This window comes from Notamacropus eugenii, chromosome 2 (assembly GCF_028372415.1).
Source record: "Notamacropus eugenii isolate mMacEug1 chromosome 2, mMacEug1.pri_v2, whole genome shotgun sequence".
Classification (NCBI taxonomy): Eukaryota; Metazoa; Chordata; class Mammalia; order Diprotodontia; family Macropodidae; genus Notamacropus; species Notamacropus eugenii.
This window is the reverse complement of record NC_092873.1, coordinates 385311719-385335980: the sequence shown is the minus strand read 5'-3', so window position 1 is coordinate 385335980 and position 24262 is coordinate 385311719. Positions and strand designations below refer to the sequence as shown.

The following is a 24262-nucleotide window of genomic DNA, read 5'->3' as shown; positions in this document are numbered from 1 at the left end:
GATCATCTTAGGGCTCAAGTTCCAAAATAAGATGCTCTTTATAACAGCTGAAGGGTTTGAAAAAATGGGACCCATAGTAAAATGTGCCTCTCCCCCAATATTGGGTAAGAAGAGTATCTTACCATGGGGGTTTGTAATAGACTCTGGACCAAGCGTACTTCATAAAGTACTGTTTCTGTTACTACCATGCCCATGTCACGAAGCTAAGAAGCAATCGATAAGCAGTGTTGTCTTTCTGCCCTTAGATTGAGATCAGTTATATATTTATGTGACTAGCCCTGCAGACTTTCTTTTAAGTTTCTTTGATAACTATAGTCATTGCCAAGCTTCTCTGAATGTCTCTACTGAGGAAAGGGCTAAAAAGAGGGTAGAGTTGGGGTGATATGAGAAGGGAAAAACCCTTACCTAATAACCAGTCTTAAGCTCTTAGTCAGGATAAGATTTATGGAATAATGAAAAGAAAGTACATGACTAATTGAAACCAAGGAAGTAACTAATCAGAAAGAAACTTTACTGTATTTTTCTGTACACTAAATGCCTTATCCTTTCATTTTCATTTCAGCTTCTGATCAAGAACTTGAAGAATGAAATCACCAAGAAAGTACAGGTTCCTAATTGTGATGAGATCTTCTATGCTGGCACAGGGAACCTGCTGCTTCGAGATGCTGATTCCATCACACTTTTTGATGTACAGCAGAAGCGGTAATTACACCAACTCTTTTAGTCCCTTAGAGACCAAAAGAATATAGCTTGTGACCTGGAATAAAGGGATGATGTTCCCCTTATTCTGTGTGTCCTCTTCCTCCTAGGACTCTGGCATCTGTGAAGATTTCCAAAGTGAAGTATGTCATTTGGTCAGCAGATATGTCCCATGTAGCCCTGCTGGCCAAGCATGGTAAGGACCAACTCAGAGCAGGCTCCCTCATCCACCTGTACCACCCTCCATGTCTCAACAGTGTGCTCATGTCCTTTGCTTCCTGATTCTTACAGCCATCATGATCTGTAATCGTAAACTGGAGTCACTTTGTAACATCCATGAGAACATTCGTGTCAAGAGTGGTGCCTGGGATGAGAGTGGTGTGTTTATCTACACCACCAGCAACCACATCAAATATGCTGTCACTACAGGGTAAGTTCTCTACATAGGAAAAACTATTTTTCTGAATAAGTAGATCCATCTTAGAGAGAAGTATTTAAAATCATTGTCTCATTCCTCCAGATTCATACTCTGAAGATAAGTAGTCATTTTGCTCACCACTAACTTCCTTCATTCCTGTAATTATATAACATTCCTCTGCACCCTCCAATATCTTTTTTTATATCACCTTCATTTCAGATATATCCTTCTCTCTTGCCCTCTCCAGAGAACCTTCCCTTATGACAAAGAATAAAAAAGAGTAAGAAGAAAACAAAGCAGTTCAACAAAACTAACCCAAATATCAGCAGAGTCTGATAGTGAATGCAGTTTCCTGTACCCATCATCTCCCAACTCTAGCAATAATCTTTTCTAAAGGAAAACCCAAAGTTCCTTATTCTACTTTTTCTCTACATGGGAAAGTAAAATTAGTAATATCAGCATGTAGTTTCATTCTCTTGTCATGAGTTCTTTCCTCAATAACTCAGGTAGGATTTGGCAGATCAAAGATGGATGGATTATAGAGGCTGAATAGCATTTGGCAGCATAATAAGGAGGAGTCAGAGGCTCCTTGTTTTTCATCTCTATATCAGGGCATGCCTTCGACCTGAAACCATCTGTTCACAGGTGCTCGTAGTTGTGGTTTCTTATCCCTCTCTTCTCATCTTCAGGGACCATGGGATCATCCGTACCCTTGACTTGCCAATCTATGTAACACGGGTGAAGGGCAACAATGTGTACTGCCTAGACCGAGAGTGTCGTCCACGAGTGCTTACCATTGATCCCACTGAGTTCAAATTCAAGCTAGCTTTAATCAACAGGAAATACGATGAGGTACAGTGAAAAAAACAGCCCCGGGGAGAGAAGACATCTTTAAGTAAAATCAAATGCAAGAATTGCTACTTCTCTTCGGAGCATTCTTTATCACCATCCCTGCTCCCATCTCTAGGTACTGCACATGGTGAGGAATGCCAAGTTGGTGGGCCAGTCCATTATTGCCTATCTCCAGAAGAAGGGCTATCCTGAAGTGGCACTGCATTTTGTTAAGGATGAGAAGACTCGATTTAGTCTGGCCCTAGAATGTGGCAACATTGAGGTAAAGCCACCAATCTCTTGAAATATCTTGGCGTGAGTTGGTTGAAGAATTGGATAATTGGGTTTATATCCTGAGTTTGTAAATGCAGATCCTCAAATGCAGTTCAAAATTTTTAAATGGTGAGCTGTATCAGCTTTATATTTGTGTTCTCCTACCTTTTTCTGTCTTTGTTAGTATCTCATAATCTGTCATATTTCTGTTTTCACTTTCTTTTATTACTCCCAAGACAGGAACAGGATAGTCAAAATGGAAATAGCATTCATTGTTCTGATTCCTCAGATGGAGAGAAGTTTATTAAATTCCTCTTTGAAAAGAGTCCATTCAAATGATGATGCGAGATGTTTATCATATGCATTCAACTCTGAATATCCACCTTTTTATTCTTACTTTACAAGACCCCACGAGCAGCAAGGTAGCACAGTGAATAGAGCACTAGGCCTGGAGTCAGGAAAACCTGAGTTCATATTTGACCTCAGACACTTACTAGCTATGTGACCCATGGGAAGTCACTTAAGCCTGTTTGCCTCTCGGTTCCTCATCTGTAAAATGAGCTGGCGAAGGAAATGGCAAACCATTCTAGTATCTTTGCCAAGAAAACCCAAATGAGGTCATAGAGTGAAACACAACTGAAAAATAACTAAAACAACAGCAACAGAGACACTAGCTGACTCACCTTTAAGGACCTAACAATACAGCATGCAGGGAACAGGGTAGCTAAGTTGGAACTTATTCCATGGAGTTCCACAGCTTCTCTGATGTCATTTCAGTGAATTATTTGTTGAAAAGCTATGCAAGTTAATCATAGAATTACTTGATTTGAGAGTTGAAAGGGACCTTAGAAACTATCAAATCCAAACCACACCCAGAAGAAATTCCCATTATAATAGCCAAGTGGTCATCCAGCCTCTGGTTAAATATCTCTAAGGAGCAATCTACCACCTGTACAGTTAGCCCATTCCACTTTCACTAGCCCACTCCAAGTTGTGGAGCTAAGACAGTGGCGAAGCTGGTATGGTTCCCTGACCTGGATCACAAATCCCTTAGGAATATACACGTGACAGGGTGATTTCAGTCAGACAAAATAAGAGTAAGTTCTAATAGAGCTGAAAGTATAACCAATGCCCCAGTAACTTCACTTGAAGTCTAAGCCTTTAGAGTTCCTAGGTCAACAACAGCTGCTCTTAACCTCTCAGCTATATCTCTTGGGATAACCTCAGATTGCCCTAGAAGCAGCCAAGGCTCTAGATGACAAGAATTGCTGGGAAAAGCTGGGAGAAGTGGCCCTACTCCAAGGAAACCATCAGATTGTGGAGATGTGCTACCAGCGTACCAAGAATTTTGATAAACTTTCCTTCCTATACCTCATCACTGGCAACCTTGAGAAACTTCGCAAGATGATGAAGATTGGTGAGGTCCCAAAATCAGGGATGGAAAAAGAGGCTGTATGAAGGAGGGAGAAAACAAAGAGAAGAGGGTGTAACCTAATATTTCTTCTTCTCTTATGCAGCTGAGATCCGAAAAGACATGAGTGGCCATTACCAAAATGCCCTGTACCTGGGTGATGTTTCAGAACGTGTGCGCATCCTGAAGAATTGTGGGCAGAGTGAGTTTAAAACACCTGTCAGGTCCTTTAAACTTTTAAAGAGCCAGTGCTTTCCATTCCATAATATATATTTGTTATGGTCAGGGCTCTGGGTTTGCTTCCTTTTGTACTCCTCAGGAGTACAAAAAAGAAGGTGGTGCCCAGGAATACTTCCACGGGAAGAGCAGAAATATGGGTGTTAGTGTAATAACAGGAATTTGAGAGGCATGGAATCAGAATTCCCAAAAAATAGGTGGGTGATTTCCATATGAAGGTAAATTCCTCTCAAAATTATAGACTAGCTCAGTTCTAGAACCAGCTTCTTGCAAATCTCCCAGATCAAGAACGATCTATACTTTATTCATACCATAATAATCTGATAACCCAAAGAGGATGCCATTCATATTAGGTCTGTTGGATTGTGGTGTCCTGGCAAGTGAGAAGCAAGGGGATGAGGTTGGTGTACTAGAACAGCCACAGGTTAAAATGGTAATTTAGGAATCAACTGAATAGAGAAGGTGATGATTCTGCTTTTCTCTTAGAACTGTGTTTCTTTCCTCAGAACTTAACCATACCTTTTCATTCCTTCAGAAGGAGTTCTCACTTCTCAAGAAACCAGGAAAAGAAAAGATTCTCTTCAGACAGAACAGTAATGTCCAGGTTAAGGAATAGAGAAAATAGATGTCTAGAATTGAGGTCTGTTTCCTCCACAGAATCCCTGGCCTACCTTACAGCTGCCACTCATGGTCTAGATGAGGAAGCAGAGAGCCTCAAGGAAACATTTGACCCAGAGAAGGAGACAGTAAGTCCCAAATTAGACTTCTTTGGTCTGGATTGGGGGAAAGTCTAAGCTCCTAGAAAGAGAGCTTTGAAGGTTGAGAGTAACATCGATGACTAGAGTGGACCCCAGACATTTTTCCTTTTTTTTAATATATAACCTTGTGACTATTCTTGATCACTCTTTAGATTCCAGATATTGACCCTAATGCCAGACTACTTCAGCCACCTGCACCCATCATGCCATTGGACACCAACTGGCCCCTACTAACTGTTTCTAAAGGCTTCTTTGAAGGTTCTATAGCCAGCAAGGGTAAGTATACAGCACATCCACTAGCTGTCAGCTGTCTATTACCACTTTTTGTGTCTTGAAGTAGGTACATAGGTACCTAATAAATGTTTACTGGTTGATTAATTGGTAGAATTCAGTGGATATTGTGAGCAGTCTGTCCTTTACTTTGGCTCCATTTGCCTTTTTTTCTGGGTAGACCCTCATGGGACATGAGCCTCTGGAAATACAAAGCTGCCTATACCATGATACTGCCTTAAAATGCAGCTTCATCTGCTTCACACTCTCTTCTATGAGTCAGCAGTCATCATTTTCCCACCTTCTTTATTTATTTGTTGTGTTTTTGAAAACTCAAAACTATATATGCCCTGAGAAGTGTAACTTCCACCTCACTTCATCCTTATCCCCACCTTGATAAGAGGAACATGTAGGTAGATATAGATAAAATACATCTTTTTTCTGGTTCTGTTTTCTAGCTTAGAAACATTATGATCTTCTCCCAAGACATTGATTATAAAATACTTTGAAATCTTCCAGTTAAGAGTCCTGAGAAGGAGCCTTCAGACCAAGTAGACACCAAAGAAGTGAAACCCAAGCTTCCTTGCCTGAGGGCCTTTTTCCACACTCAGGAGGATTCTACCTATATAATGTACATGATAATAGAAGTAGGGAAGAGAAAGGAAGGTCTGTGAAGAATGCTTGCTTGGTTTTGATTTCTTCCTCAAAAGATGTGGAAAATTTAGAGAAACTTGGAAAGAGAAGTAGAAGTAATGGAAGCGCTACATATGAGGTGTAGAGGGGAAAGTTAAAGAAATTAAGATTGAGCACTTGCAAGGAAAACTGAATAATATTATAAGTGAAAGAGTAGCTAGCTTCTCTAATGGATCTGAATTGTAGTAAAACAGATTTAGGCTAGATTTTAGAGAGAAATGAAACTATAAGGAAGGAGTTATCATCCTAGAGTTTATCTGGCACAAAGGCCAATTTTCAGGAGCTTATAGGTTGGTTCTGTCATAGTTCCTTCTGTCCTTTATTTGTTATGAAAGTTGGCCCTGATTGTAACATTCAATACAGTGATAGTTCCCAGCTTTCAAGAGTTAATATATTACCTCTTTCCTCCCCAAATACCAAAAGAGAAAAACACAGACCCCTGGGTGTCCCTTCTAAAGAGTTGCTCTCCCATCTGTATAAATTAGGCCTTGAATTGAAAGGAATCGACAGGGTTAAGGAACATATGCTGGGGGTCAGGACCTGCTGGTTGCCTCAGCTCTGTGACCTTTCTCTTTCCCATCCTTATAGGGAAAGGAGGTGCACTGGCTGCCGACATTGACATTGACACTGTTGGCACTGAAGGCTGGGGAGAGGATGCAGAGCTGCAGCTAGATGAAGGTGAGAGATACACACAAGGGAAAGCCAGTGAGATGGATTCAGAGATTGAATGAGCCATTGGATGGGAACCTACAGGCCAATCTGACGGTTTCCAGACTGATGGAGGCCAACCAGGCCTGTAGAGTTCAGCTTTTCTGAGACTGTGGCTATGTATCTATCCAAGGCCAACAAAAATTTGGATTTCTTTATAGATGGATTCGTGGAAGCTGCAGAAGGTTTTGGTGATGAAGCTCTTGCTAAAGGACCAGAAGAAGGAGGTGGCTGGGATGTAGAGGAAGATCTGGAGCTTCCACCTGAACTAGTATGAAGAGTTCCCTTCCTGCTTTTGGGCATTGTTCAGTAGGAGCTGTGGCATAAGACTGAGGTCTCCCAAAGGATGGAGATCTAGGCTTTCTATCTCCCTTGGTAATGTCTATTTAGTCTTCTGCTTATTTTCTTTTAGAAGGAAAAGGAAGTGTAGGTAAGGGCCCACATTAAGAAAATTCTGTATATGATTTTTTCATGTGATTTTCCTGTTTCTGTGACTACAGACAAATCTGTTATTCCTTTTACTGAGTGTGGGGACTTGAAGCAATAGTTCCCATGCCTTAAATTTCTCAGAATAAAGGGGTAGGAAAGCCAAGAAAATGAATTTCTTTTCCTCTCTAGGATGTTTCACCCGGGGCAGCTGGAGGCACTGAAGACGGATTCTTTGTGCCCCCCACCAAGGGCACAAGTCCTACTCAGGCAAGTAGAAGAAGGGAACAAGCATTTATTAAGCAACTGATTTGTGCCAGGCACTGTGCTAAAAGGGAGGTTGCTGTTATTATCCCCATTTTACAGTTGAAGAAATGGAGACAGAGGTTAAGAGACTTGATCAAGATCACATAGCTAAGAAGTGTCTGGGACCAGATTGGAACTCAGTTCTTTCTGACTCTGGATCCAGCACTGTTTTTAATGCACCACCTAGTTGTCTGTAAGGAGAAGTAGCCTTCACAATGCCTGGCATATAATAGGCACTTAATAAAAGTTTATTGAGTAGGTTATATAGCTAATAGAGTATTAATATCCAAGATAAAAAAGGAGACAAGTAGTAGAATTCTTAGCTATCTTTGGTGGGTTCAGGTCACCCGGCCCAGATAAACTATACTTTGGGACCTCAGAGAACTGACAGATGTGATTGGTGAATCATTGTCAATGTTATTTGAAAGGGTGTTTTCTGGAGAGGTGCTGTAAGGACAGGAAAAGGAAAATGTGCCAGTTTTCAAAAAAAGAAGAGAATGATGCTAAGTGGCTTTGGAAGTGGTTGAATAGCTGGGCTCAAATTCTGTAGTGGACACTCTCAGGGTGCTATACTATTCTCATTGTATGTACTATTTTACCATTGATTTGGATGAAAACATAGATGGGAATGTGCTAGTTAATATGGCAGAATTCTAAAAGGTCTTAATGAAGTAGGACACTGGGTTAGATCTAATTAAACCAGATTTCAGAGGGATAACACTTTGTTTCAAAAAATCTGTTTCAGAAGACATTACTAGGCACTTGGTTCAAGAAAGATTTAGGAGATTTAGTGTACTGCAAGCTTAATAAAAGTTAGTGTGATATGTCTGTCAGGAGTGCTAATACAGTCTTAGGTTGCAGTGAGACATAAGAGCCAGGAACAAAATGGTGATAATCAAGTTGTAGTTATCCCTAGTTAAACCACAATTGGAATATTGTCTTCAGTTCTAGGCATCACATTTTTCCCCCCAGGATTTATTTTTTTTTTCACTTAATAGTATATATTTTTTCCCCAATTACATATAAAGATAACTTTCAGCACTCATTTTTGTAAGATATTGAGTTCCCAATTTTTCTCCCTCCCTTGCCTTTCCCCTCCCCAAGACAGCAAACAATCTGATATAGGTTATACATGTACAATCCTGTTAAACATGTTTCTACATTAGTCCTGTTGTGAAAGAAGAATGAGAACAAAAGGGGAACACCATGAAAAAGAAAAACCAAAATATGCTTCAATGCGCATTCAGCGTCCATACTTCTTTCTCTGGATAGCACTTTCCATCATGAATCTTTTGGAATTGTCTTATGTGTTGTATTTGCTGAGAAGAGCTAAGTCTATCGTAGATGAACATTGCACAGTGCTGTTGTTACTGTGTACAGTGTCCTCCTGGTTCTGCTCATTTCATTCAGCATCAGTTCATATAAGTCTTGGCAGGTTTTTCTGAAGTCTGCCTGCTTATCATTTCTTCTAGCACAATAGCATTCCCTTACATTCATATACCCAATTAATGGCCATCCCCTCAATTTCCAATTCTTTGCCACCACAAAAAAGCTGCTTTGAATATATTTGTACATGTATACTCTTTTCCCTTTTTTTTTTAATGGTCATTTTGGGATACAGCCCTAATAGTGATATTGCTGGATCGAAGGGTATGCACAGTTTTATATGGGCATCACATTTTAAATGGACATTGAAAAAAGAAGGCAATCAAAAAGGTGAAAGGCCTTGAAAGCATGACATGAAAATCAGCTGAGGGAACTGTGGATGTTTAGTCTGGAGGAGAGAAGCTCTGAGGGGCTAGGGCCTGATAATATTCTTCAAGTATTGGAGTTTCGTCACTTGGAGGAGGAATTGGACTTGTTCCACTTGGCTTTAGAAAGTACAACTGGGAACAGTATGTTGAATTTGCAAAGAAGGAAATTGAGACTTATAGTAATGAAACTTTTTTACAGGATTATTGAAAAATGAAAGGCTTCATTAGGTAGTAGAGGGTGCCCCTTCACTGGAGATTTTCAAATAAAGATTGGATAGCCACTTGTAGAGGGGTGTCAAGGGTATTCTTTTCCAGGTATGGATTAGATTAGATAGTCACTGAAGTCCCTTCTATCTGTACATCTGTAATTCTGATTTTGTCTTTTGGGTGCTGCCTTCTTCCTGACCTAGCTAATATATTTGGTGACAGACATCTGGAAAACTTGAAGGAATGTGAGATGGGAGAAGGAAATATGTTTTTTACCTTCACAGGATCATAGTATCTGTATTTAAAGCTGTAAGGGATCTTAGAAACTTTTGAGTCCAGCTCTCTCATTTTACAGATGAAGAAACTAAAGTACAAAGAGATTATGACTTGCCACTAGAGTCTGTGGCAGTATTTGAATTCAAATATTCCTGACTTGAAAGTCTAGCACTCTACCCACCCTGCCATCTAGTTGCTAAGGCATTTCTTTTTCCCCATCAGATCTGGTGCAATAATTCTCAACTGCCAGTTGACCACATCTTGGCAGGCTCCTTTGAGACAGCCATGCGGGTAAGTCCTCTTAGTGCAACCTCCAGTTTATCTCATCCAGGACCCCCTAGGGAACTCAAGACATCCATCTTAATCCTATAAAAGCTGCTCATTGTTCCCATAAGTACACATGCTTCTGTCTTCCCATCCCATTCCCGTCCCTTCTCCTTCCCACGATCTCCCAGCCGACCCACTTAGTTCCCTTTCCTTTTTTCTACCCTTTACCTTCCTCCAGCTTTCCTATCAATGGAGTAAGTACCCTTTCAAGGACAGTTTGTATGCTGTAAACTCTGTGTAGAAGCAGCCCAGTTTACAGAATTTTCACGTTTTGTCTTCTCCCTACAGCTCCTTCACGACCAAGTTGGGGTAACCCAGTTTGGCCCCTATAAGCAGTTATTTCTCCAGACATATGCCCGAGGCCGGACCACATACCAGGCTCTGCCCTGCCTACCCACCATGTATGGTTATCCAAACCGCAATTGGTAAGGGCCAGCTCTCCCCTCACTTCCTAAAACAGTAGAGTGTTTAAAATAATAGGATTTCAGCTTGAAGGCCCACAGGTTGGCCAGTGACAGAGCCAGGTTTGTCCTAGATTAACTTTGATAGCAAAAGGCTGGTATTCAAACTATTCACTCCCATTAACATTGTTCTTATCAACTACCAGGCCACCTACAAGGTGGGTGTTGACCTTTAACTAGCCCCTACTATCTCCTTTCTTTCCTCACCTTCCTCTTTCCAGGAAGGATGCAGGGTTGAAGAATGGTGTGCCAGCTGTGGGGCTGAAGCTTAATGACCTGATCCAACGACTGCAACTGTGCTATCAGCTCACTACAGCGGGCAAGTTTGAGGAGGCAGTGGAGAAATTCCGTTCTATCCTACTTAGCGTTCCACTTCTTGTAGTGGATAATAAGCAAGAAATTGCTGAGGTAAGATGTTGTGTGACCTCTTGGCCCTCTTCATACCTTCTCTCCTGGGTCCTGATCCTGCCATTTTTGGCCCCTTTCCTCAGGCCCAGCAGCTCATTGCCATCTGCCGGGAGTACATTGTGGGCTTGTCGATGGAAATTGAGAGAAAGAAGTTGCCCAAGGAGAGCCTAGAACAGCAAAAGCGCATCTGTGAGGTGAGAACTATAAGCCCTTTCCCCAGCACAGGGATCTTTATGTGATTTTTCTCTCACCATAGCTTGAAAATGGGGCTCTTTCTTCACATGGTCTTTAATTCAGGATCAATAGGAAATGAGATTGGCTGTGCTGGAACAGAGTCCAGATCTAAATTTAAGGCAAAGGAAAGAATATGACGGCCTATACTTTAAATATTGTCTCCCATTCCTACCAGTTCCCCAGACCATGGAGCTACCCCTCTGCTTTGTAGTCGAGTCACAAGGTCTCTCTTTCTGGAGTACCTTCTCCTTAGTCCTGCTTCTGCTGATGAACTTAGGTCACAGCCACACACTAAGCTACTAATTTTTACACCAACCTGACATGGGGATATTCAAGCCCCCAGAATTAGAGCACTAATAGTGTTCTCCTTTCTCCCCACCAGATGGCAGCTTATTTCACCCACTCCAATCTGCAGCCTGTGCATATGATCTTAGTGCTTCGAACAGCCCTTAATCTCTTCTTTAAACTCAAGAACTTCAAGACTGCTGCTACCTTTGCAAGGCGCCTGCTGGAGCTGGGGCCCAAGCCTGAGGTGTCCCAGCAGGTAATGAGTACTTTCTTAGTCAATTAGGGGGGAAATCAGGGTTGGTCAAGCATATTCAGCAGGGGAAACCCTAGATCTCTGCCCGCACAAACAGGTAGCATGGAAGCAGATGAGTCTTCACTGGGTACTTCTTCAGCTCTAGAGATTAAGGAGGGAATAAATTTACTCAATCTAGATATTGTGAGAGACAGGTGTTAAACAACAACTGGACATGAGGCCAACAGGAAGAGTGACTGTGCCCCCCAAAAAAGACAAAAGACATGTTTTTTACCTCCAGAATTCCACAACAACCCTTCTTCCTAAATTAAGAAAATATCACAATTATATGTGTGTGTGTACATATACACATGTGTGTATTAATATGTATGTCTATATACACATATTCCATCCCTCATCTAAAATAGCAATGTTCCCATCTGTTTAGTGGAAAAGTCATGGCTTCCTATGCCAAGCTTGTGAAGGACTATGGATCAAGAGTACTATTTTTGGAGTGAGAGACACAAAACAGGAAGAATGAGTGTTCCCCCTCACCCAGTAGAACAGTGTGTCCCTTCAATAACTTGGGAATATTATTCTTTAGAGTTGCAGCATCACATAGAGCATAGGGAGTCAGCTTCAGAGTCAGAATGTCCTAGGTTCAGGTCTCTCCTCTGATGCATATGTGACCGTGGGAAGATTACTTAACTTCTTAGTGCCTGCCATACCAGTCACAATTCTGGACCATTTATGAAAGCAAGCTTTAAATGGGTGGGGGTTTTATTCATAGCAACTGCAAAAAGGGGCAAAAAACTGCTAAAACGTGCTAGGAAATAGTAAAAGGCTCTTCTGCAAACCATCACCTTCCCTCTCTCTAACATCCCCATAGACACGAAAGATCCTGTCAGCCTGTGAGAAGAACCCCACAGATGCCTGCCAGCTCAATTATGACATGCACAACCCTTTTGACATCTGTGCTGCATCCTACCGACCTATTTACCGTGGCAAGCCAGTGGAGAAGTGTCCCCTCAGTGGGGCTTGCTACTGTCCTGAGTTTCAGGGCCAGATCTGCCGCGTCACCACAGTAAGTACTGTCCAAGGGATTCATCAAGGACGGAGATTTCTCTTTTCTACACCTTCTTTACTGCTCCATGTCAATGAATAATGGGTTCTGAGTCCATCACCCTTGCTGAGTAGAAGGGAGCAAATATGTTCTTGGGCCTCTCAGTCCCTCATAAATATCCTCTTGAACCCCTTTCATGCTTGGATGCTCCAGACTTCTCTCTTTCTCACTAGCTTTTTTTTTTCTTCTGTTCTCTCCTATAGGTGACAGAAATTGGCAAAGATGTGATTGGTCTAAGAATCAGTCCTCTGCAGTTCCGCTGAGGCTCTGTGCTGGAGTAGGGATTAGGTGTAGAACCATTTTGCTACTGGTGGTTCTTCCCAGAAAAAATACTCCATGTTCTCATCTGACTTGTGTCCTCATTTCTAATTTTCCCCACCCTAAGTTTCTTACTCACATTCCCTGGTTTCCTTTCCTTCCTTGCCAGTTGAGATGTTTATGGCTTAGTACCTATTCCTTTGAAACCCTTAGTTTTTTTCATGGTTAATATAATTTGGGCCATAGTTGGCCTATCCAAATAAAAGCCTCCCCACTCCCTAGCTAAGATCTGTCAGGAAGAGAATGAAGATTCCATGGAGCAAAGAACTAACCATTCACCCAATAACTTTGTTGCTGTAATTCTCTCTTCCCTGTTACCCAACAAGAAAAGTCTTCTAGAATGTGCTCTATCAGTCTTCAGCCATACCTGACCTTCAATCAGCACATAGGACAGATTGGATTTACTCGGAGCATGGAACTGAATCCCATATCCTTGTTCTATACAAACGTAGATGCCTTCCTTCTGCCCAGTGGACCGAGTTCAGTTCTGAAAGAGATCCAGCTGATTCTTAAAGGAGAAACATTTTCATATTGATTTATTCTTTGTCACTGTTCCTGTTCATGAGTTTTGTTTCTTACATTTAATAAATTGGATTTACTTCTTGAGTAGCTTGGTTGGTTACATGTTTCTCTCAATCCATTCTTATGTTCCTTAATTCTCATACTATGTCCCATTAAGTTAAGGATTCATTCAGCAGATATTTGTTCATCCCTGTTGTGTTAAGGGCATTGTATATAGTGCCAAGAGAGCAATAGGGATAGGGCCTGGACCTGTGATTTTGTTGGTATAGAGAACTCCCAGTAGGGAAATTCTGAGTGCTTATTAGTGTTTCTTTTCAACTGGTGGTCTTAGAATGTTGCCTGGAGTGGCTTCCTGTGGCCATACCCACTAAGCTGTACCTCTTAACAAAGAATAAATGAGAAAAAAACAGTTAAGTAAAACTAACCAACATATCAGATGAGACCCACATAAGTTGTCCCATGCTTTTTGAAATTATTCTTATTTATTGTTCCTTATAGCTCAGTAATATTCCATTCCATTCATATTCCAAAATGTTTTTAGCCATTCCCCAATTGACAAGTATCTACTTTGTTTCCCACATTTTCCTGATTTCAAGTCTAGCACTTTATCCATTATACCATGCTGTTTCATAGTCAACAGCTTCCCTTTTTATTTTAGCTACATTGATTTTGTACCTACAAAAACTTTGGTTTCATGTAATCAAGATCATCTGTTTTCTTTTTTGTGTCTCTATCTCTTATTTAGTTAAAAACTCACTCTAGCTATTGCTGTGAAAAGTAATTGATTTGGTTCTCTTCTAACTTTCTTATGATGTGTGACCTTTCATAGTCAGGTTTTGCATCCATTTTTGTCTAAGGTTCTTAAACCTGTTTTATGTCCTGCAACCCTTTGACAGTCTAATGAAGTCTATGGACTCCTCAGAATAACGTTTTTAAATTCATTTTAAAAAATGTAGGATTGCAAAGGAAACCAAATATCTTCAAATATAATTATCAAGTTATTTAAACAATCTCATGTACCACAGGTTAAGAACCCCTTGTCTAAACCTAATTTTTGCCAAATCACTTTTCCATTTTCCTGGCAGTTCTTGCCAAAATATGGGAATATATTCCTAAGTAAATTATGTTCTAAGGAGTATTGTATATTGTGTTTTTTTACTCCATTTGTTTCCAGTTCTTCCTTATCCAATCAGTTCCACTAATCTACATTTCTGTTTTTTAACCAGGATAAAATAATTACTATAATTATTGTTTTGTAGTATAATTTGACTGTGCAACATGGGAGACACTGGCACAGGACCGCTCAGCATGACGTGCCCACATCAGAAAGGGTGCTGTGCTCTTTGAGCAAAGCAGAATTAAGACAGCACAAAGTAAACGCAGGATGCGCAAATTTGGAATATTCACCCCAAATATTCACATGGACTATCTGTGTCTCCCATGTTGCACAGTCAAATCCAGAGTTCTTGAGAGTGTCCTTGTATCATTTCTTCTGGCCACCATGTAATTGCCTGCCCCATGCAAGTTCTCCATAAAATAGTCTGTTTGGCAAGTGTACATTTGGCATTTGAACAACGTGACCAGCCCATCAGAGTTGCGCTCTCTGAAGCATAGTTTGAATGCTTGGTAGTTCAGCTTGAGCAAGGACTTCAGTGTCTGGTATCTTACCCTGCCAGGTGATCCTCAGAATCTTCCTAAGACAGTTCAAATGGAAACGATTCAGTTTCCTGGCATGGTGCTGGTAGACTGTCCATTTTTCACAGGCATACAACAAAGATCAGCACAATGACTGTACACCTTCAGTCTGGTAGTCTAATACCTCTTCTCTCCCAAACTTCTCTTCAGAGCTTCCCAAGCACTGAGCTAGCTCTGGCAATGTGTGCATCAACGTCATTGTCAATGTGTACATCCCTGGAAAGTACACTATCCAGGTAAGTGAACTTATCCACAGCATTCAGAACTTCTCCATTTGTTGTAACCAATGGTTCCACATATGGATGGTGTGGTAGTGGCTGATGGAGCACCTGTGTTTTTTTGGTGTTAATTATTAGGCCAAAATTATCACAGGCAGCAGAGAATTGATCCGTACTTTGTTGCATCTCAGCTTCAGAGGCTGCATTGGGTGTACCATCATCTGCAAACAGAAAATCATGCACCAACACTCCCTCCACTTTGGTCTAGGCTTGTAGCCTTTTCAAATTGAAGAACTTACCATCAGTATGGTAGTTGACCTTGATGCTGTATTCATCCTCATTGAAAGCATTTGGCAACGTGGCTGAAAACATCATGCTAAAAAGCATGGGAGCAAGCACACAGCCCTGTTTCATTTCATCCTTCCATCTGAAAGAAAGGCTTAGGCTGATCTAAGTATGATGGATTGATTCTAAAAAACAAAACTGGATAGGGAGAGGCGAAAAGGATGATGTATGAAAAGGAGTAATGATATGGAAGAAGTAAGTGGGGGTGGAGAGGGGGCAGTGCTAGAACCTTACTGTCATCCAAACTGGGTTAAAAGGAACAAATACAACTAGAAGGATATAACAGTCTTCTAAATTTATAGAGAAATAAGAGAGTGAAGGGATAGGATAAGGGAAGGACTTAGAGGGAAGATTAAGGCATAGAAGGGCAAGGGAGTGGTTAGAAGTAAATAGACAAGTGAGGAGGGATAGAAGGATAAATAGGATGGAGGGAACAGGATGATGTGTTGGTTAGTTAGTTTATACATAAACTATATGTAAACATATATACGTATATAACATACATATAGTAATTATAGCTTTGTATGTGAAGGGAATTTATCCACAAAATGGAAATGGAAAGCAGAATGGATTATTAATTAGAATCCAACAATATATTGTTTAAAAGAAATCATTAAAAATGAGAGATACACAAAGTTAAAAGGCTAGGGTAGAATTTATTATTCTTCAGCTAATGTAAAAAATAAAAAGGATAACAATCATGATCTCACAAAATTAAAGCTAAAATAGATTTAATTAAAAGAAAAAGAGGATTGATGAGCCAAAATGACAGAGTAAAGGCAGGAACTCATGTAAGCTCTCCCACAAACCCCTCCAAATACCTTTAAAAAATTACTCTAAACAAATTCTAGAGCAGGAGAACCCACAAAAAGGCATAGTGAAACAGATTTCCAACCTAAGACGACTTGGAAGGTCAGTAGGAAAGGTCTGTTGCACCAGGGTAAGATAGCAGTGAAAGCTGTGCCAATGCAAACCCAACCTCAGCAAATCCAGAGGAGGCCTCAGGGCAACTGAATCACTGGTAGTAGTGGTGGTTTCCCAACTTCTCAGCCTACAGACTCCAAAGTGCTCCTGGGTGAGAGTGGAGCACAGGCCATGCCAGCACAGCTCTGACCCCAGCAAATTAGGAGCAGGCCTTGGGAAGGCCTAAATCAGCAGTGGCAGCACCAGTGGCTGCTTCTCAAGCTCTCAGCCCACAGACAGTAAGGGGGTCAGTCAAATAACTGGTTAGAAGGAGATTACTGGGGTCTTCTTGCTAGCACTCTGTTGCTTCGCCCAAACCTAGATCTGGATCACAGTTCTGGGTGGCAATCCCAATGTGAGGAGAAACTAGCATAGCAGAGTTTGCAGCAGCAGTGGAGGGGGGACTTTCCTCACAGTTCCAAGACAGAAAAGAGTGCTTATGGTCACTCACAGGCCAGAAGAGTAGTAAACACCTCTCCTTAGATCATAACACCTTGAAAGAACTGAAAACTTTGAGATCCCTAGAAGTTATCTCTGAAAACAGCTTCACAAACTGGGATGGTATGCCCTTCAATCTGGAAGCAGAACCCTACTTTATCAAAAAGTTAAAAGTCAAGTAATAAGTCGGGAAAATGAACAAACAATGGGGGGAAAACTCTGACTATAGAAAGTCATTATGGTGACATGAAAAGTTCAAAACCCACTCTTAAGAGAAAAAAATGAAGTCAAAGCTACATCCAAAGCCTCCAGGAAAAATATGAATTGGTCTCATGTTTGACCTAGAGGCCGAGAGCTACCCGAGTCTTCTTACCTTTCACAGGTCTTCGGTGATCAGCCGGATAAACATATTGAGAGAAGAGACTTTCCAGAGTCAAACAGGGGTTAGGCTTTATTCAGGGTCTTAGTTACGTATCCATATGCAGGGCGAATTCTTCCCCAGGAGAAAGGAACCCTCCTCCTCCCAAGGGGCAAGGATCATACAGCAAGAGGATAGGAGCGGAAGAGGGGAGGGACCCTCTTCCCTCTAAGGGCCCCGCAGCAAGAAGAGCACCTTCAGGCTTTCCTGTCCCTGCTTAAGCTCTCCCAGCCGCATAGTTTGCACGTGAATACCACGCATGCTCTCAGCCCCTAGCTAATTAACAACAGGTGTGCTCAGACCACGGACCAATCTCAAGGGTGGGATGCTCTCCCCAGCAAGTTTCCCACTGAGAAGAGGTGGAAAGACACAAGATAGCTTGTGTTTCATGCCTCAATCCCCAGCTGTTCCCTGGGGGGCCTCGTGAGTACTCTGAGGTTTAGAAGTCCTCACTTTTACCTGCCCGAGACTGTTCATGTGAAAACTGAGCTTACACCCCCAACAGTCTCAGGCCACAAAAAAGCCCAAAAAGGAATTTGAAAATCAAGTAAAAGAGGTAGAAGAAAAACTGGGAAGAGAAATGAGAGTGATGCAAGAAAATCATGAAAAATAAGTCAACAGCTTGGTAAAGGAGACACACAAAAAAATAGTGAAGAAAATAACACCTTAAAAACCAGACTGGGCCAAATGGTAAAAGAGGTTCAAAAAGTCAATGACAAAAAAGATGCCTTAAAAAGCAGAATTGACAAAATAGAAAAGGAGGTCCAAAAGCTCAATGAAGAAAATAATTACTTAAAAATTAGAATGGAACAGATGGAAGCGAATGACTTTGTAAGAAATCAAGAAACAAAATCAAAATAAAAAAAACAAAACAAAACAGAAGACAATGTGAAATATCTTATTGTAAACACAACTGACCTGGAAAATAGATCCAGGAGAGATAATTAAAAAATTTTTGGTCTACCTGAAAACCATGATTTTAAAAAAGCCTACATAAGTAGAGTCCATATCAGATTGTATGTCATCTTGAGGAAGAGGGAGGAAAGGGAGAGGGAGAAAATCTGAAACTCAAAATCTTTTGAAAGTGAATGTTGAAAGCTAAAAATAAATTTAAAAAAAAATTTTAAAGAGCCTAGACATCATCTTTCAAGAAATTACTTGAAAACTGCCATGAGATTCTAGAACCAGAGGGTAAAATAGACATTGAAAGAATCTACCAATCACCTCCTGAAAGAGATCCCAAAATGAATACTACCAGGAATATTATAGCCAAATTCCAGACTTCCCAAGTCAAGGAGAAAATATTGCAAGCAACCAGAAAGAAACCATTCAAGTATGGTGGAGCCATAGGATAACACAAGAGTTAGCAGCTTCTACGTTAAAGGATCAGAGGGCTTTGAATATGATATTCCAGAGGCAAAGGAACTAGGATTGCAACCAAGAAACACCTACCCAGCAAAACTGAGCATAATCTTTCAGGGGGAAAAATGGATATTCGATGAGATAGAGCAATTTCAAGCATTCTTGATGAAAAGACCAGAGTATTAGGGTAAATAGAAGGAGTATATATAGACACAGGGCACAGGTGAGTTGAATTTGAAGGGATGATATCTAAAAAATGAAATTTAGAGTTGAGAGAAGAATGTGTTGGGAAAAAGGGAAAGGGAGAGGTAGAATGGAGAAAATTACCTCAAATGAAAGTGGCAAGAAAAAGCTTTTTACAGTGAAGGGGAAGAGTAGGGAGGTGAGGGGGAATGAAAGAGGAAATAACACACACAAGCAATTGGGTATAAAAATCTGTCTTACCCCACAGGAAAAGAGGAGGGTGATAAGGTTGGGGGGAGTTGATAGAAGGGAGGGCAAGTTGGGGGAGGGGTAGTCAGAATCAGAACACTTTTGAGGAGGGATAGGGTGAAAGGAGAGACAGAATAGAATAAATGGGGGAAGGGATAGAATGAAGGGAAAAACAATTCTCATGGTTTTCCCCTTTTGTTCTGATTCTTCCTTCACAACATGACTAATGTGGAAATATGTCTAAAAGGATTGTACATGTATAGCTTATATCAGATTGCATGCTATTCTGGGGAGGAGTGAGGGGAGGGAAAGAGAAAAAAATTTGAAACAAAATCTTATAAAAGTGAATGTTCAAAACTATCTTTATATGTAGTTGGAAAAAATAAAATACTACCAAAGATGATTTAAAAACAGAAAAAAAGAGAAAGAGAGAAACTACATTATGTGCCACCAATATTATACAATATTGTTTTAGAAATGCTAGCAATAGCAATAAAAAAAGAAAAAGAAACTGAAGGAATCAGAATGGGAAATAAGGTAATAAACTGTCTCTTTTTGCAGATGATATGATGATATATTTGGAAGGTCCTAAAGATTCAACTAAAAAATCAGTTAAAACAATAATTTTTAGCAAAGCAACAGGGTGTAAAATAAACTCACATAAATCATCATCATTATATATCACCAACAAAACCCTGCAAGAAGAGATAGCAAGAGATACCCCATTTGAAATAACTGTAGGCACCATAAAATACCCAAGAGTATACCTGCCAAAACAGGCCCAGGTAGTACATGAACGTAATTATAAAACATTCTTTATATAAAGCCAGATTTAGATAATTGGAGAAATATTAATTGTTCATAGGTAGGCAAAGCCAATATAATAAAAATGACAGTTTTATCTAACCTATTTAGTCAATGTCATCCCAACTAAATTACTAAAAAAAAATTTTTACTGAGTTAGAGAAAATAATAAAATTCATTCGGAAGAACAAAAGGTCAAGAATTTCAAGAAGTTAATGAAAAAAAATATAAAGGAAGGAAGTTCAGTAGTACCAGACCTTAGACTGTATTAAAAAGCAGTAAATATCAAAACTATCTGGTACTGATTTAGAAATAGAAAGGTAGATCAATGGAACAACGTAGATATGCAATACGTAGTAAAGGATTAGAGTAACCTTTTGTTTGACAAATATAAAGATTTAAGTTTTAGAAATAAGAATTCATTATTTGGTACAAGTTTTTGGGAAAGCTGGAAAGCAGTCTGGCTGAAATTGGGCTTAAACTATTTACCAAGATCAAAATGGGTATATCTCCAAGAAGAACATGGAACATAGTACATATTAGATTCATAGATAGAAGAACAATTTACGAATAAATAAGAGATACAGAGCATTGTGAGGTATAAATTGGAACATTTCAGTTATATTCAAAAGGTTTTGTACAAATAAAACTAGTTAAAATTAGAAGGGATGCAGAAAATAGGGGAAAATTTTCAGACAGTCTCTCAGATAAATGTCTCATTTCTCAAATGTGTAAAGAACTTTGTCCAAATTAAAAGAATGCAAGTCCATTTCCCAACTGATAAATGGTCAAAGGATATGAAAAAGCAGTTTTTCCATGAAGAAATGAAAACTCTACTAGTCATATGAAAAAATGCTCTAAATCAGAGAAATGCAAATTAAAACAACTTTTAGATATCATCTTACAGTCACACCTAGCAGAGTGGCTAAAATGTTAGATGCTCTTCAGTCAGGGAGTGGCTAAACAAGTTGTGGTATATGATTATGATGGAATACTACTGTGCTATAAAAAAGGATGAGCTGGCTGATTTTAGAAAACCGTGGAAAGTTCACAACTCCACCAACAATGCATTAGTGTTCTAATTTTCCCACACCTCGAATATTTATCATTTTCCTTTTCTGTCATATTAGCCAATGTGATAGGTGTGAAGTAGTACCTCAGAGTTGTTTTGATTTGCATTTCTCTAATTAACAGTGATTTAGAGCATTTTTTCATATGACTATAGAAAGCTTTAATTTCTTCATCTGAAAACTGTCTATTTATCTTTGATCATTTACCTAGTCTCTGCCATACTATTTTCCAGTTTTCCCAACAGTTTTTGTCAAATAGTGAGTTCTTATCTCAGAAGCTGAAGTCTTTGGGTTTATCAAACAGTACATTACTATAATAACTGACTACTGTGTCTTGTGTACCTACCTGACTCACAATTCTATTTCTTAGCCAGTTCCAAATAGTTTTGGTGATTGCTGCTTTATAACATAGTTTTAGATCTGGTGCAGCTAGACCACCTTCCTTTGCACTTTTTTTCATCAATTCCTTTGACAGTCTTGACATTTTGTTCTTCCAAATGAATTTTGTTATTTTTTTTAGCTCTATAAAATAATTTTTGGTAGTTTAATTGGTATGGCACTGAAAAATAAATTAATTTAGGTAGAATTGTTATTTTTATTATATTAGCTCAGTCTACTCAAGAGCAATTGATATTTTTCCAGTTATTTAGATCTGATTTTATTTGTGTGAAAAGTGTTTTGTAACTGTGTTCATATAGTTCCTGGGTTTGTCTTGGCAGGTAGATTCCCAATCATTCTGGAGATCAATTTGGAACTATGTCCAAAGGATTATAAAATTATGCATACCCTGTGATCCAGCAATACCACTTCTAGGGCTATATCCCAAAGAGGTCATAAAAATGGGAAAAGGACCCAAAAGTACAAAAATATTTATAGCAGACCTTTTTGTGATAGTAAAGAATTGGAAATTGAGCTGATGCCCATCAGTTGAGGAATGGCTGAACAAGTTGTGGTATATGAATGTAATGGAATACTATTGTTCTATAAGAAATGATGAGTGAGTGGGCAGATTTCAGAAAGACTTACGTGAACTGATGCTGAACGAAATAAGCAGAACCAGGAGAACACCGTACACAGTAACAACAACACTGTGCAATGATCATCTATGATAGACTTAGCTCTTCTCAGCAAATACAATAAGACAATTCCAAAATACTCATGTTGGAAAATGTTATCCACCTCGAGAGAAAGAACTAAGGACTCTGAATGCAGATTGAAGCATACTATTTTCACTTTTTGTTTTTTCTTTCTCATGGTTTTCACCTTTTGTTCTGATTCTTCTTTCACAACACGACTAGTGTGGAAATATGTTTAACATGATTGTACATGTACAATCTATATCAGATTAGATTGCTTGCTTTCTTAAGGAGAAGGGAGGGAGGGAAAGGAGGAGAAAAATTTGGAACTCTAAAATCTTATAAGAATGAATGTTGAAAACTATCTTTACATATAATTAGAAAAAAATTATTAAAAGGGGGAAAAAGAAAAACATGGAAAGACTTGCATGACAAAATGAAAAGTGAAATGAGCAGTACAAAGAGAACAATGTATATAATAACAGAATTATTGCCCTAAGAAGAACTTTGATGAATTCGTCTTGGGTATAATAAATACTTAAATCAGCTACAAAGGACCTATGAAGGAAGCTATCTACCTCCAAAGAAAGAACTGATAAATAGAAGTATGTATAGGACGGTTTTAAATACATACACACACACACACACACACGTTGTGTTCGTCCTTCGTTATCAAAGAGGACCATGACATCAAGATGATGATATGACTTGCAGTTGACTTTGATTTGAATGAGGGAGGGCTGTGCAGGTCACCAACCTCACTTTCTTCTCCAGAGCCATCTGGATCCAGTGGCCTGATATTCATCAGGACAACTGGAGATGGCACAGGATGAAATGTGAGACCCTGGGCCTTTCAGGCTGAGGTTTTATCACAATCTTACTTTGAGTGAGATACACCCATTCAATGAATAGGCTTCTTTAAGTTGCTCAGGGGATGGCCCATTTAATAAAAAAAAAAAAAAATCAAACTGGTACGGGAAGACCCTCAGGGTTCCTGAGTAAAAGAGAAACAATTACTATTTAGTTATTACATCCACTCAGTGCTAGGTGGGTGGGGACTTGTGCAGTCTATCAGCTCCAGAGTGAATTGGGTTTAAGGCTTGCTCTTTGAGCAAAAAATGTAGCCCCTAAACCCAGAGGCAAAAAGGCAGCTTTGGGCCATGGAGTTTATTTACCTTCCCCTGGCCAGAGGAGGGGAGTGGAGGGGAAGGAAGCGGAGGGGTAGGAAGGAGAGAGTAAGGGAGAGGAGGGGAAGTTGTTACTCACAGCTTGTGTTTTGTCCTTCATTCTCGAAGAGCACCATGACACCATGATGACATGACTTACAGTTGACTTTGATTTGATTGAGAGAGGGCAGTGAAAGGTCACCAACCTCACCTTCTCCTGAACCATCTGGTTCCAGTGGTATGATATTCATCAGGAGGACTGGTATTTCTGCAAGGTCAGGTGTTATCCCTTTGAGTAATTCCAAGGCTCTGATAACTCTGGCTGGGGTAATCCAATTGCACAAGGAGCCTAGGGAGAGTGTGGCCACTTTATTTTCAGATAGCTTCTGCTGGTGTAATTGTAATTGTTCCTTTTTTGCTTAGGAACCCCGAGGATCTCCCCTTCCCAGTTTGATTTTTTTTTTTTTATGAAATGAGTAATCTCTTGAGTAACTTAAAGAGGCCTACTCATTGAATGAGTGTATCTCACACACGTATGTATTAATGTGTGTATGTGTATATGTATATTGTCAACCTGGAAGTTGGGTTATAGCAGGTGATAGTATATATTGTTTATTCCTTTAAGCTAGTGGAATATATGCAGTACAGGAGTCATAAAAGAATTCTGAACTCAGAGACAGGCAAGTTGAAGGAGACCCTTTTATACACTTAGAGCAATCCCAACTGAGGGTGCCTGTGTCAACCAAAATTATAGTATCCAAATGTGTTAACCATAATATAAGACAGGAATGTTCTTAATGGGATAGGTTGTAAATACAAGAAGCATCAGAGTGTCAATTGAAATTATAGATCCATTAACATAACATGTGGGACAGCTAGGTGGTGCAGTGGATAGATCAGTGCAGGAGTCAGGAGGATCTGAGTTCAAATCTCACCTCAGACACTTGACAGTGTGACCTTGGGCAAGTCACTTAACCCCAATTGCCTCATCCTGGGTCATCTCCAATCATCCTGATGAATTTCTGGTCACTAGATTCAGATGACTCTGGAGGAGAAGTGAGGCTGGAGACCTGCACAGCCCTCACTCACTCAAAA

At 39.9% G+C, this 24262-nt stretch overlaps 1 protein-coding gene across 1 annotated transcript in view; it reads left to right on the top strand.

The window, feature by feature from the left end:
* COPA (COPI coat complex subunit alpha) overlaps window positions 1-13264 on the top strand; it is a 37744-nt gene extending 24480 nt beyond the window's left edge. Inside the window, exons 15-33 of the mRNA XM_072647410.1 lie at window positions 563-702; window positions 810-895; window positions 991-1129; window positions 1807-1969; window positions 2085-2231; window positions 3449-3638; window positions 3739-3834; window positions 4527-4615; window positions 4780-4903; window positions 6179-6268; window positions 6460-6569; window positions 6917-6994; window positions 9490-9558; window positions 9883-10019; window positions 10277-10463; window positions 10547-10657; window positions 11080-11241; window positions 12107-12301; window positions 12544-13264. Of these exons, the coding sequence (XP_072503511.1) occupies window positions 563-702; window positions 810-895; window positions 991-1129; window positions 1807-1969; window positions 2085-2231; window positions 3449-3638; window positions 3739-3834; window positions 4527-4615; window positions 4780-4903; window positions 6179-6268; window positions 6460-6569; window positions 6917-6994; window positions 9490-9558; window positions 9883-10019; window positions 10277-10463; window positions 10547-10657; window positions 11080-11241; window positions 12107-12301; window positions 12544-12603 (2373 nt within the window). The 3' untranslated portion in view covers window positions 12604-13264. The remainder of the gene's footprint in view (window positions 1-562; window positions 703-809; window positions 896-990; window positions 1130-1806; window positions 1970-2084; window positions 2232-3448; window positions 3639-3738; window positions 3835-4526; window positions 4616-4779; window positions 4904-6178; window positions 6269-6459; window positions 6570-6916; window positions 6995-9489; window positions 9559-9882; window positions 10020-10276; window positions 10464-10546; window positions 10658-11079; window positions 11242-12106; window positions 12302-12543) is intronic.
* The last annotated feature ends 10998 nt before the right edge of the window (window positions 13265-24262 follow it).